The 14,411-nt window shown below is 40.7% G+C and overlaps 1 protein-coding gene across 2 annotated transcripts in view; it reads left to right on the forward strand.

Moving 5' to 3' along the window:
* The first annotated feature begins 4,835 nt into the window (after positions 1-4,835).
* zc3h4 (zinc finger CCCH-type containing 4) overlaps positions 4,836-14,411 on the forward strand; it is a 30,456-nt gene continuing 20,880 nt past the window's right edge. For both annotated transcript variants that reach the window (XM_034168662.1, XM_034168663.1), the window contains exons 1-3: positions 4,836-5,132; positions 9,591-9,891; positions 12,720-12,827. In XM_034168662.1, coding sequence (XP_034024553.1) covers positions 5,062-5,132; positions 9,591-9,891; positions 12,720-12,827 — 480 coding nt within the window. In that variant the 5' untranslated portion in view covers positions 4,836-5,061. The remainder of the gene's footprint in view (positions 5,133-9,590; positions 9,892-12,719; positions 12,828-14,411) is intronic.

Below are 14,411 nucleotides of genomic sequence, written 5' to 3' on the forward strand. Positions count from 1 at the left end.
CAAAAAAGTAATTGTTTCAAAATATTGTAGTGGGATCGTCGTGAAGTGACTGTGTCAAGTCCTGTAATATGACTGGGAAGCGTATGTGATGGTATATGTATCGTACAAGTATTTGTGTGTGTATATGTGTGTGTATATATATATATGGATGTGTGTGTGTGTGTATGTATATATGTGTTTGCATACATGTGTGTGTGTGTGTGTGTATGTATATATATATATATATATATATATATTTGCATGCATGTGTGTGTGAATCTATCAATCAATCAATCAATCAATTTTTTTTATATAGCGCCAAATCACAACAAACAGTTGCCCCAAGGCGCTTTATATTGTAAGGCAAGGCCATACAATAATTATGTAAAACCCCAACGGTCAAAACGACCCCCTGTGAGCAAGCACTTGGCAACAGTGGGAAGGAAAAACTCCCTTTTAACAGGAAGAAACCTCCAGCAGAACCAGGCTCAGGGAGGGGCAGTCTTCTGCTGGGACTGGTTGGGGCTGAGGGAGAGAACCAGGAAAAAGACATGCTGTGGAGGGGAGCAGAGATCGATCACTAATGATTAAATGCAGAGTGGTGCATACAGAGCAAAAAGAGAAAGAAACAGTGCATCATGGGAACCCCCCAGCAGTCTACGTCTATAGCAGCATAACTAAGGGATGGTTCAGGGTCACCTGATCCAGCCCTAACTATAAGCTTTAGCAAAAAGGAAAGTTTTAAGCCTAATCTTAAAAGTAGAGAGGGTGTCTGTCTCCCTGATCTGAATTGGGAGCTGGTTCCACAGGAGAGGAGCCTGAAAGCTGAAGGCTCTGCCTCCCATTCTACTCTTACAAACCCTAGGAACTACAAGTAAGCCTGCAGTCTGAGAGCGAAGCGCTCTATTGGGGTGATATGGTACTACGAGGTCCCTAAGATAAGATGGGACCTGATTATTCAAAACCTTATAAGTAAGAAGAAGAATTTTAAATTCTATTCTAGAATTAACAGGAAGCCAATGAAGAGAGGCCAATATAGGTGAGATATGCTCTCTCCTTCTAGTCCCCGTCAGTACTCTAGCTGCAGCATTTTGAATTAACTGAAGGCTTTTTAGGGAACTTTTAGGACAACCTGATAATAATGAATTACAATAGTCCAGCCTAGAGGAAATAAATGCATGAATTAGTTTTTCAGCATCACTCTGAGACAAGACCTTTCTGATTTTAGAGATATTGCGTAAATGCAAAAAAGCAGTCCTACATATTTGTTTAATATGCGCTTTGAATGACATATCCTGATCAAAAATGACTCCAAGATTTCTCACAGTATTACTAGAGGTCAGGGTAATGCCATCCAGAGTAAGGATCTGGTTAGACACCATGTTTCTAAGATTTGTGGGGCCAAGTACAATAACTTCAGTTTTATCTGAGTTTAAAAGCAGGAAATTAGAGGTCATCCATGTCTTTATGTCTGTAAGACAATCCTGCAGTTTAGCTAATTGGTGTGTGTCCTCTGGCTTCATGGATAGATAAAGCTGGGTATCATCTGCGTAACAATGAAAATTTAAGCAATACCGTCTAATAATACTGCCTAAGGGAAGCATATATAAAGTGAATAAAATTGGTCCTAGCACAGAACCTTGTGGAACTCCATAATTAACTTTAGTCTGTGAAGAAGATTCCCCATTTACATGAACAAATTGTAATCTATTAGACAAATATGATTCAAACCACCGCAGCGCAGTGCCTTTAATACCTATGGCATGCTCTAATCTCTGTAATAAAATTTTATGGTCAATTAGTAGTCAATTATGTCAATTAGTCAATTATGGTCAATCTAATTAGTAGTGAGTGTATTTATTGATTTCGTGGAATAAGGGGTGGGTTTTGATAAGTTATACTTCTACCCACCCCCTTTCGGTCACATGGGTTTTAGATTTTGGTCAGTTTTGGATTATTGTATTTTGTTTTCTGTTTTGCTGTGTTGTTGTTTTGTTTTGTGTTTGTAAATATTGTATTTCTTTTTTTATTCAACCATGTGTGTCGAAATAAAATAATTCAATTCAATTCTAAATTCAATGACAGGAACTCACAGGGAGCATGAAATAATGTCCGGTACTGTTCAGCAATTGTTCATAGTTCATAAGTGGTCTCCAAGGTCAAAGGTCAAGTACTGCGGGTTGAAGCGCAGCACCAATCAAGCTGGACTTGATACAGCTGGGCAGCGTTCTCAATTGTTTGATACCACAGTTCATAAACAAAGTTCTAGAATGGTTCTTTATCAAAGCACAGTCACAATCTGAGGAACGTGAGAGCGGGATCCCACAGAGAAGGAGCAGAACTTAACTGGCGTTTGGTCCAAGCTCGCTCCATGCCGGGAATTTACCGTGTACCAGGGTCCAGGTCCACACGGGGCCAGTACCGGAAAGTTCTGGAACACAAGGAGAAGACAGTTCGTTCTAATGTGGAGATTAGATGGCCAGGCCGGCGTTACCTCAGAATAAGCTGCAGGGTGCTTTGTGGCGTCTGAGCGCACAGCTAGGGAGACGCATTCAAGGTCACAGTGCAGCAGTCAGGTAAAACCCTCTGATATCTGTCAGGAGCGTGGACGAGGCTTGGCGGCTGGCAAGGCAAACGGTTAAGCAATGCACAGAGACAGACCTGGAAGTCTACAGTCGTATCTGGCAAGTAGTGAACATAAAATCTGATCTTAAATATTCCATGAGTAATCAGTCATAAATCCAACCTGGTGTGCAGAACAACATAAGGGCGCCATCAAGTGGAGAACAGAAAATATTACATAAACAGAACAAAGGGCGCCATCTAGTGGTAAGAAAAAGTCAATACAGGACCAGGCGGGGGAAAATCTGACAAACTGGACCTCAACACGACCCCGTGCAACTGGCTGCTGGATTTCGTCAGGCAGAACCTATGGGGAACAACACCTACAGTGTCATCTCCCTGTACACCGGCTCCCCCCAAGGCTGCGTCCTGAGCCCCCTGCTGTTCACCTTGTTGACCCATGAGTGTTGTCGTCCAAGGTACAATACCAACCACATACTGAAGTATGCGGACGATACAACAGTTGTGGGCCTCATACAGGACAATAATGAACTGGCCTATAGAGAGGAGGTGCAACATCTGGTGGACTGGTGTAAGGTGAACAACCTGAACATCGACAAAACAAAAGAGCTCATTGTTGACTTCAGGAGATCCCGACCCAGCCACACACCACTCCTCATCGACACAGCGGTGGAGGTTGTCAGCAGCACCAAGTTCATGGAGGTGCACATTACAGACAACCTCAGCTGGTCACTTCACACCACCTCCCTGGCAAAGAGAGCTCAGCAGTGTCTGCATTTCCTGCAACGGATGAGAAGAGCCTCCCTCCCCCCATCCTATCCTCTCCACCTTCTTTAGAGGGACCATCGAGAGTCTGCTGACCAGCTGCATCTCTGTCTGGTCTGGGGGCTGTAAGGCTTCAGACTGGAAGTCCTTGGAGTGGTGAGGACAGTGGAGAAGATCATTGAGACTTCACTCCCCCCCATCCAAGACATTGTCCACAGGTGATGCCTAGCCAGAGCTCACAGGATCCTCACCGACCTCACCCACCCCCTCAATGGACTGTTCTCCACGCTGACTTTTGGCAGGAGGTTCCGCAGCATGTTGTGCAGAAGAGCAAGATTCGAAAACAGTTATTTTCCACCGGCCATCAGACTGTTAAACGCCACTTAACCTCACTTCCCTGCCTTCCTCCAGACTGTTCCTACTGTTTGAAGAAAACTTGAGTGCAGTACTATTTGTGCAATACTCCAGACACTGCTGCTAACTCTATATTTAATTATTTTTATACTGTTTTAAATTTTGACCAAACTACTTTAAAATCAAATCACCTCTAGATGTCTCTCTAACTAATATTCCCTCCAGGTTTGAAAGAAATCCATCCCGCCTTTTTTGAGTTATTGTTCACAGATACACATGCCAGTAAAAACAGCACTGTATAATAAAATCTCAAAAGCAAACGGTAAAAGTAGAAGCTGAACCTAGAAGAATTGTATTTCAGTTTTGGGAAATGATTTGTTCTCAAACATGTTCACCTGATAACCTGTTCGCAGGTGTGAAAGAAAGTTCAACAAAAATATATTTTGAATATTAGGGTAGGTGATGGTCGAGTGGTTAAGCATTGGGCTTGAGACCAGAGGATCCTCGGTTCAAATCCTAGCTGGACCAGAAAGTCACTAAGGGCCCTTGGGCAAGGTTCTTAATCCCCTAGCTGCTCCCGGTGTGTAGTAAGTACCTTGTATGGCAGCACCCTGACATTGGTATGTGAATGTGAGGCATAATTGTAAAGCTATTTGAGCATCTGCAGATGGAAAAGCGCTATATAAATGCAGTCCATTTACCATTCAAATACATGTATGATGAAACGTGTTGCATAACAAGGTGAAGTGATGGGCAGTTGAGGTACAAGTTTGTCATTATTATAATACTTTACAAGTGGCTGTACTGTATTTCTTAAATGGGAAATGTGATGTTTTGTTAAATCCCTCTTACTGTGAGCACATTGTTTCATTTCAGCTCCATTGGGGTGTTTTCAGAAAAATTACAAGAAGTGTGTCACTGTGTCCAATTACTTATGGACCTGTACTCTGTGTGTGTGTGTGTGTGTGTGTGTGTGTGTGTGTGTGTGTGTGAGTTCAGAGATCTGGGTCGGAGAACGAAAAGTACCCACACCCTTGTCCAGTAGGTGGCGTGACAACGCTCTCCAAACTGGACGTCAACCGCATGTTAGGAAGAAGAAGCAGAAGCGTGTGACGTTGTTGGTCGTGACGTTGCTCGGGAAGGCGCCGCCTCTTTTGTGCTCGGAGAAGAAGGTCGGCCATTTTAAGTCAGTGTTCATTTGACGTCGCTCCAGTAGGACGGACAGAACCTGGACTCAATTCATGTCATGGAGAATTACTTCTTATGAACTGAACCTCTTCCTAAAAACCAAACAAGCAGTAGATCCTAGTGAAGTGACGCATAAGCCAGCAGGTTCCAGTGTCGAGTAGTAATTTTTGCACCTCAATGTAGGTAGAGGAAATGGCTGTGGAAAGCATGACTGTCCATCCAAACTCCCCAACTACCAACCACGAATACAACACTGACGAAAGGTCGAGTAATCCTGCAAACATGTTTCAATGAAATATTTATTATTTGTACTGTGCTTTTACACACAATCCCGGGCTTTTTTTTTTTCTCTTTCAAAAGGATTAAACTCGTCTTTTCTGGAAAACGAGTGCGGAGGTAACGAACGCCATGTTAGCACCAAGTAGCAGGAAGCCAAAAACAACAACAAAAGTAAATACAGTGTAATTAAACTAAACACGTTCGACGATCAATGAGCAAACAAGCGGCTAAAGGTGGAAGGGGAAAAAAAAAGCCGAACGAGCTTACTTTTTAATTTAACGCAATCGGCAGTGAATACAAAATGTCGATTGGGTGTGTACACAGTGTCACGAATGTTTGTGTAATTAATATTTTTTTGTGATTCGGGATCGTTTTTGTAATGTTACAGGCGCTAAATTAAATCGATTGTTGCTAGCGGTTAATAGGCCTAGTTTTAGCTAAGCCAGAATCAAGCTAACTGCTAATGGATTTAGCGATGCATTTACACTATTCGACTCGTTAAATTAATACCTGTGAAACATCAAAACCACTCGGAAGCTACAATCGAGTCGATAAAGAGTTTGTCGCTCGGTTGCCTTTTAGTAAGTTAAAATTGTGTTTTAATGCGGCTTTTTTGGGGGGACGGGGTGAGACTTCTTACGTAATCGACATGTTACTTGTGCTACTAATTGGCAGACTACATGACGCATTTTAAAAATACATTTTTTTTCCGCTCTTTATTTTGTCGGCGGTAACACTGTTCGGTGTTTTTTTTCACTTTTGTTTCACAGTCGTCTCCCCACTGACTTCGTCCCAAACATCCACTAAAGTACCAAAGTGTAAAACGTCTACAAAGCATTTCAAAGTGTTTCAAGTCAGTCACGAAGCTTCATTTTTTTTGTAACACACCCCCCCTAGTTAGCAAACCGTTTGTATCTTATTCAGTTGGCCCATTTCCAATTCCCACAAAGTTCATGCAAACTGTGAAGGAAGCCTGTCACAGTAAGTACCCCCCATCATTTTAATACTGGCCCTATTTCTGAGCATGGACTCTGGGTAAATATGAAAATCAATCAGTTCAGACTCTGTAGTTCATGAAAATAACTGAGCTTTACAAAATTCTCACAGAAGTGACTGAAGTTTGACAAACTGTTCAAAGTGTTGTTAAATAGAATTACTGCTCAGGCACAATTGGTACATTTTGTAACAAAAGTATTGTCACTGGCTTTGAAATTACTTTCAGCTATATTGTGTATTTGGTATGTTTTAATACAAACTGTTGACACATTTATAAACCATTTTACCTTTTGCAGAACCAAAAAAAGTAAAATAAGATTTGTTTTTATGATATGTAAAAACTATTGCCATGTAACCTGTTTTCGATAGGATATGACTATGAGCACTTCTCACGTGACTTGTGCACGTTTTGACTTTGGAAGACACCAATTACATCTGCTTTTGTTGTTTTGTGTTAAAAAAAAAAAAAAAAAACCCAGGAAATGCTGCATGTTCAGTAAAGAACAACAAATATACGGTATATGAACCACTAAATTCTCTCATTCTGGCTATAGCAACATTTTCATGTTCATAAACATTGAAATATTTATCAAAGTAGGCATCTGATTTATTTATTTTATGCCTTTATCATAAGGTGAGGAATTGAGCTAAAAATAGAACTTTTTTTTTTTTTTTTAAGCTACAGAAGCGTAAATGTGCCATTGTTTTTATTTCCATTTTTAGCCCCCCACCTTTATTTTTTCAGTAGTATTTGATTGTAGAGTTTCTTTTTTGTTCCAATTCAGGAAGCCAAACCATCTGCGGACCTGTAGCCCTGATACGTATGTAATTCTATCAGAAAATGATTTTGGCATGGCAACAGCTGGCTTTCATACCCAGATCATTGATCATGTCATTGAGACTAAGTGACTGGCTTCCCAAGCTGTTTGTAAGTGCATATCCACTACAAACTAATCATTTGAAACTCTATTGCCAAATTTGGTCCCCAAGCCTGTCAAACCCAGTAGATTTAAACCAAAGACAATAAATAAGAAAAACAGAGCATAAATATATTGTTTGACATGAGAGAACATGGCCTTATGGGCAGCATGGTGGTCAAGCATTTAAAAGGCTTGTTTTCAGAACGGAAGATTCCCAATTCAAAACATCCCCTGCCCGTTATCATGTAATGTGCACTCGGGTCAGGAATGGGCATCTGGCATAGAATTCACGCCAAATCAGTATACAGATCCATATCTGATCTGCTGTGGTGACCCCAAGTTAGGAAAAAGGGAGATGCCAAATGACCATTAAAAAAAATGGCCTTAATATATTTTGTACTGGTAAAGCCATGCAATCTGTATGTTACAACATTCCACCTTGGTTTTGAATAATCAGTATATTCAGTAAAACCCTAAATGAAATGTGAATTTAATACTCTTTGTTTATAAAAAAAAACACATATATGTGTTAGTATTTTCATGAGAACGTCCCCCAGTATATATAACTGACACTTTGAACAAAAGTATTCCTAACTATAATCTTTGCAGCCAGTATCTCACTTGTACAGTAAGAATTTTAATCTTTAGAACTGTTGATATATTACCATATGTGCTAAGAACATGCTCCTACTAAATATGAGTTATAGACCTGAAAGATAAAATAATACCCCTGTACATTTCAAAATAAAATGGGCCATACCTTCAGTACATTTATGAAATTGGATTGAATTGAATTCATTTGACATTTAAAACCATACAGTATGACTTATAATAAACAATAAAATACTGGCACATGATATAAAATGCCAAAGATGACACAAGAAACTTAAATGTTTTGTTTATATTGTGGTCCTCAAAATATAGTAAAAGTAAATATTTAGTTAGAATAGCGTTTAATAATGTATATGGTAGATCAATCAACAATAAACGCCACAGGGGGCTGGACACTAAGAGTGCACACCAAACATTGTGTCGGTGTGCCAGGTTTAAAAGTGTGGAGTGATACGGCCAAAATGGCAAAGACAGATCCCGAGCAGCAGTGACACTGATGCAGAAAAAGCAGAGAGAGAGAGAGCTCAAAAACATGATGAAAAAAAGATATGAAATACTCAAAAGACATGACAAAGAAAATGCATAAGGGTTAAATGAAGATATTTTCAGTTTTAGACATTACATGCATCAAGCTAAATTCAGGTTTGAGGACGCTGTTGTTGGAAATGTTCACACATATCGAGACTATTTTTTATGCATTGTTGTATTTATTATTTTTAATAAATAATAAATTAAAATAATTTTAATTATTATTTAGACCGTCTGGTCTATTAATAAATTAATAGACCAGACGGAGATGCAGCTGGTCTATTTTTTATGCAGATATTTCTGTTTCGCAAATACACCATGAGAAAATCTTGGTTTAATATAAAGATAAAATCATATCAAAGGTGATAATGCTCGAATGTTGTATCAAAACATTTTTAATGCTTTATGTGTCCCGTCACACTTGTGATTACTTGGCTGTCGTGTCTGACCCGACGCTTATAAGTTCCATTATTATTCATTCACTCGCACATTCACACATTGGTGGTGGTAAGCCACTAGTGTAGCCACAGCTGTCCTGGGGTACACTGATGGAAGCGTGGCTGCCATTCTGTTCCTACGGGCCCTCCGACCACCACCTCGTTCATACACATTCAGAAATAAGCGTGTTTTTGGTTGTGGGACGAAACCCACAACGACACGGGGAAAACATGCAAACTCCACACAGAAAGGGCGGGAACCGATCCCATGACCTTCTTGCTGTCAGGCAACAGTGCTAACCGCTAAGCCACCATGTTGCCGAATAGTGAATAGAATAGTGTCTTTTGTGGACTCGCCCAAACCAGTGGGTGTGTGACATGAGCTGGACAGAGTGGTCAAATTTTATTACCATGTCGAAATGTTATCAGGTTCTAATTATATGTGGATACAGTCCAGATATGAGAAACATTTTTTGGAAGGTGTAGATGTGGCCTCTGATATAGGAATATTGAATGCACTTTGATGTGTTTTTCTAAAGGAATGGCTGTGTGATGTTTGTATACCAACTTGTTTGATTTTGGGTTACACATTTTATTATCTAATTTAATCATGCTGTAGAAATTTTTTTTTACTATGATATAAAAGAGCATAATAAAAAACAATCAATGAATCCAGAGTTTTCTTTAATTGGTGTCATAAAAGAATGTATTAAGACTTTGTATATCACTCCGGCCCATTCTCCATGTTAGAATCAGGAAGGGCATCCAGTGTAAAACTTGTGCCAACTCAACATGCATATCCTTTGTGGATCTGCTGTGGTGACCCTGAGTGTAAACAAGGGAACAACTGAAGGGACTGTCAAGGGTGTTTTAAAATGTTCCATATACAATGGCGAACAGACTGAGGAGATGTGTAACCAGTTTGCATGTGTATTATTTTTATATACAGGCCAGAGGATGGAGAGCTGGAGGAGGGTGAGCTAGAAGATGATGGAGGTGAGATGGAGGTAAAAGAGGAGGGTACATGTGCTGCAGAAGCAGGGGTCGGTGGAGATGGTGGTGATGAAGCAGTAGAAGGTGAAGCAGGAGGAGATGGACCGGGAGAGAAACCTCAGAGAGGGAAGGACCGCCATGCCAGCAGTGAGTCAGATGATGAGAGGTCTCACCGTCGAAAGCGTAAAAGAAAGAAAGAGAGAGAGCGTGAAAGAGAGAAGAGGCGGGCCAAGAAGAAACGCAAATCCAAACACAAGGTAAGAACAAGGGGATTCGAATAGATGGTGTCTAACATCATCCATACTGTATACTGGAGTATGTTTTTCTGTATTATCAGCTTTAAGTTTGGAATTTTTTTTTGGCCATTGTTTTAATGTACTTTTTATTATTGGCATAACAAAGGTGTGATCTTTTGGGGAGGGGGGGGGGGTAATACAGTGCATCCGTAAAGTATTCACAGTTCTTCACTGTTTTCCACATTTTGTTATGTTACTGTCACACATTTAGTTATGTCACGTGCACGTAAGTATTCACACTCTTTGTTCAGTACTTTGTTGATGCACCTTTGGCAGCAATTACAGCCTCAAGTCTTCTTGAATATGATGCCACAAGCTTGGTGCACCTATCTTTGGGCAGTTTTGTACATTCCTCTTTGCAGCACCTCTCAAGCTCCATCAGGTTGGATGGGGAGCGTCGGTGCACAGCCATTTTCAGATCTCTTCAGAAACGTTCGATCGGATTCAGGTCTGGGCTCTGGCTGGGCCACTCAAGGACATTCACAGAGTTGTCCTGAAGCCACTCCTTTGATATCTTGGCTGTGTTCTTAGGGTCATTGTCCTGCTGAAAGATGAACCGTCGCTCCAGTCTGAGGTCAAGATCACTCTGGAGCAGGTTTTCATCCAGGATGTCTCTGTAGATTGCTGGATTCATCTTTCCCGCAATCCTGACTTGTCTCCCAGTTCCTGCCACTGAAAAACATCCCCACAGTATGATGCTGCCACCACCATGCTTCACTGTAGGGATGGTGCCTTGTTTTCTCCAAACATGACCCTGACATCCACACCAAAGAAAGAATTTTGTTTCTCATGGTCTGAGAGTCCTTCAGGTGCCTTTTGGCAAACTTCAGGCGGATTGCCATGTGCCTCTTACTAAAGAGTTGTTTCTGTCTGGCCCAGCTGTGCCCATCCTGGTATCTGCAGGGGCCCTGCCCTGCATGTTTCCCAACTCTCTCTGTTCCACTCCCAGGGAATAAACTCTATCAGATGTGCTCAGCCAATCAAGAGCTCTTGTATATTGTAAGAGCACCGCTCTTACAATATCTGGTGTGACTTGAGTAGGTAGGCGTGGAAAACATACAGGGTAGGGGCTCTCCAGGAAAAGGGATGGTGACCAGTCATTGGGACCTTCAAAACAGCAGAAATGTTTTTGTACCCTTCCCCAGAATTGTGCCTCGAGACAGTCTTGTCTCTGAGGTCTACAGACAATTTCTTTGACTTCATGCTTGGTTTGTGCTTTGACATGCACTGTTAACTGTGGGACCTTATATGTAGACAGGTGTGTGTGTCTTTCCAAATAATGCCCAATCAGCTGAATGTACCCTATGTGGAGTCCAGTTAAGCTGTAGAAATATCTCAAGGATGATTAACCTTAATTTAACCAGGTTAGTTCCATTGAGATCAAGACCTCTTTTGCAAGGGAGACCTGGGCAGTTACAAGGTTTCCAATTCACATAACCTGCATGTCTTTAAATGTGGAAGGAAACTGGAGCACCTGGAGGAAACCCACGGAAACACGGGGAGAACATGCAAACTCCATACAGAAATGCTACAGGTGGGAATCAATTCCATGACCTTCTTGCCGTGAGACAACAGTGCTAACCACTAAGCCACTGTGCTGCCAATGATGAGTGGACCTGTGCTCAGTTTTGAACTTCTTTGCAAAAGCTGTGGATACTTACTTTCTTTTTTTTTTAATCTAAATTTTCAAAAATCTCATAAAAATCTTTTTTTTTATTTATTTATTTTTGCATTGTCATTATAGGGTATTGTGTGTAGAATTATGAGGGGAAAAAATTAATTTAATCCATTTTTGAATAAGGCTGTAACATAAAATGTGGAAAAAGTGAAGCGTGTTTGGAAATGCGCTTTGAAATTTTCTGGATGCACTGTAAATTGCACTGGATTATAAATTGCAGGACCTTCCAAACTAGTAAAAAAAAAAAAAAAACAGAAGAAGAGAAGAGATGCTGCATGACAACGTGCTCGATGATATGCTCGCCACGTGTTCTGACAGTCAAACAAAAGGGTTCTGCCAGCGGTGGAAACGCAAACCAAGCCAGACTTAACCTTTCCAACGCGCACCATATCGTGTAGTACCGACCCGAACCACTTGGTGGAAACGGAGCAGTCATTGTGTGACAGCTGCATTAACATATTCTGCGCATTTTTCATACGTTGGCATGTGCAGGCTAAGGTGTGTCAAGGTGTGACAGGGCTCTTATCAAACAAGCATGCAGGTTGTGATATCAGTTTTGGTTAAAGGCAAAAAAATGTGCAAAGAAAATACAAATACAACACACATTAAGCAGTACAACTAAATTTTGGGAGATCAGGGTGAAAAAGTCGTCATCAAAAGCCCTCCAGAATGCATCCCTGGATGTGAAAGGCCCAAAATTTTCTGGGGCCCTTGAGTGGCCCACAGACTCCTTGCTGACAAAAGTCCCTGTGGATCTCCACGGGTAGCATGCAAGTTTGGACATTAGTCAGGAAGATGTACACATCGTCTCTTAAGGAAATCTTTTTACCATACAGTACCATACAATTTGATTTCTTTAATGATTGCGGGGTACATTCTAGAAGATGAATTGGGCATGTTCCCTTGACTTTGTCCAAAGAAAATAAACTCTGAATGTGTTCTGTTCATTAAACAAATGTCAGTCTGAATGGTTTATTTTGTTTTTGTACCCCCAGAAACAACAATAATTTTGGTGTGTGTGTGGTTTGGGGGGGAGTTATGTAGGTAAATATGTGCAGAAACTTACTGTTTCTTCAAATTTTTTTGTTTTGATTGTCTGTTTTGTCGTTAGCGTCATGCATCCTCTGACGATGATCACTCAGACTACAGTGATGATTCAGACTACAGTCCCAGTGAAAAGAGGAAGTATAGGGATTACAGTCCTCAGTACCCACCTGCCGTAAGTACCAGCTAACATTCCACATTGTTTTTAAAACATTCAACTCAGATGCATGGAAATCCACCTGCTATTTACAGTGTCATTGGTTTGTCGATGAGTCAGACACCTGGCAACCAAAAATTTAGGAGCGTATATTATAGGCATGTAGAGATCAATTGATGCAATTCAGTATCTAGATACAAACATGCGCAATACGAGTGCATTGATTGATTCAGTGTGTATCAATTCAACTGACTGGTGAAATCGTGTTGCATCGCTCGCCGCCTGCTTGCATCAATGTTTTCTGAGGCCCATTGAATGCACCACAGACGGTTCTGGACACCGGAACGGCCGTTGTTTTTGAGGGTGTTTATCAGGAAAATGATTATTTCTCTACGTGATTACAGACTGCAGCCGGTCTGCTTGAAGCAACGAAGCAGCGCTTTGACCTGCTGTTTGCTGGTTCTCTGGTTCGCTGGTTTTCAGAAGCTGCAAGTCTGTAATTCCTTCATTAACCCCTCTCAAAGCAATTTAAAGATGTCAATCATGAGTCACCTTAGAACTGGGACTGTTGGGGCGGGTAAGAACAAGAATCGTCCTCCGTTCCACACCGGAGTTTAACGCGACAGTTCCCTGGCGTGAGCACCAGTCGGTGCGAAAACTGAAGTTGTCCATTAGGTAAAGGAAAAAAAAAATAAATAATAATAATATCCTCTGTTTTGTGGGATTAAGTGCACAGCTCTAAAGAACCGCGTAAATTTCGGTCAGAATTAATAACTTCAGAGCGAATCACCGTTTTAAATCAAATGACACCTCTTTCCAAACATTATTGTACAAACAAAAAACTGCTTCTGACCAAAACTGGGTTCCCCCCAAATGAGACGCCCTATGTTTTTCAGAGTCTATGGACTTACATTTGTCTCATTAATATCTGACAGGAAATGCTTTTGACAAAAATCGATTTTGTTTATTTCTATTTCTGTCCAGAGATCAAGGAACCATCATGTACATCAAGGATCCAGTGACCATGTACAGATTCTACTGATGTTTTTTATGTCCTGAGATCAAGGATCCAGTGACCAATTTCATATTTATTTACTTTAAGACTCAATAAAATGTTGACATTGAAAACCTGTAAAGCCTATTTTTAGTACACGGAAAATTCACAAGAGGTATCGATAAGGGAATTGATAAAGAATCAGATCGATAAGCGGAATTGATAATGGCATCAATTTCGATAAAATCTTATCAGTTCCCATCCCTAATTGTATCAGAGCAAATTGCATTGTATCACCATCAAATACATATCAAATCGCATCGGATCGGGAACGGGGTGAATCGTATCGTATTGTCGGTATCGCTCTATGTATCATATTGCTGGTAGTTTATCGAGACACGTATCAAGTCGTTGTCAGTAATGAGATTCACATGCCGAGTATATAAGAAGCATCCTGTCCATCCATCTGTCCATGAGACTTGTAAGCACAACTCTTCCTAAATCATTTGATAAATTTCAACTTCACACATTAGTAGCACACCATATAAACATATGCATGAAGAAAAATTCTAGTTTAACACTTTCAAGGGGAGATTATTGGAATTTTG

This window comes from Thalassophryne amazonica, chromosome 4, assembly GCF_902500255.1.
Source record: "Thalassophryne amazonica chromosome 4, fThaAma1.1, whole genome shotgun sequence".
Taxonomy (NCBI): domain Eukaryota; kingdom Metazoa; phylum Chordata; class Actinopteri; order Batrachoidiformes; family Batrachoididae; genus Thalassophryne; species Thalassophryne amazonica.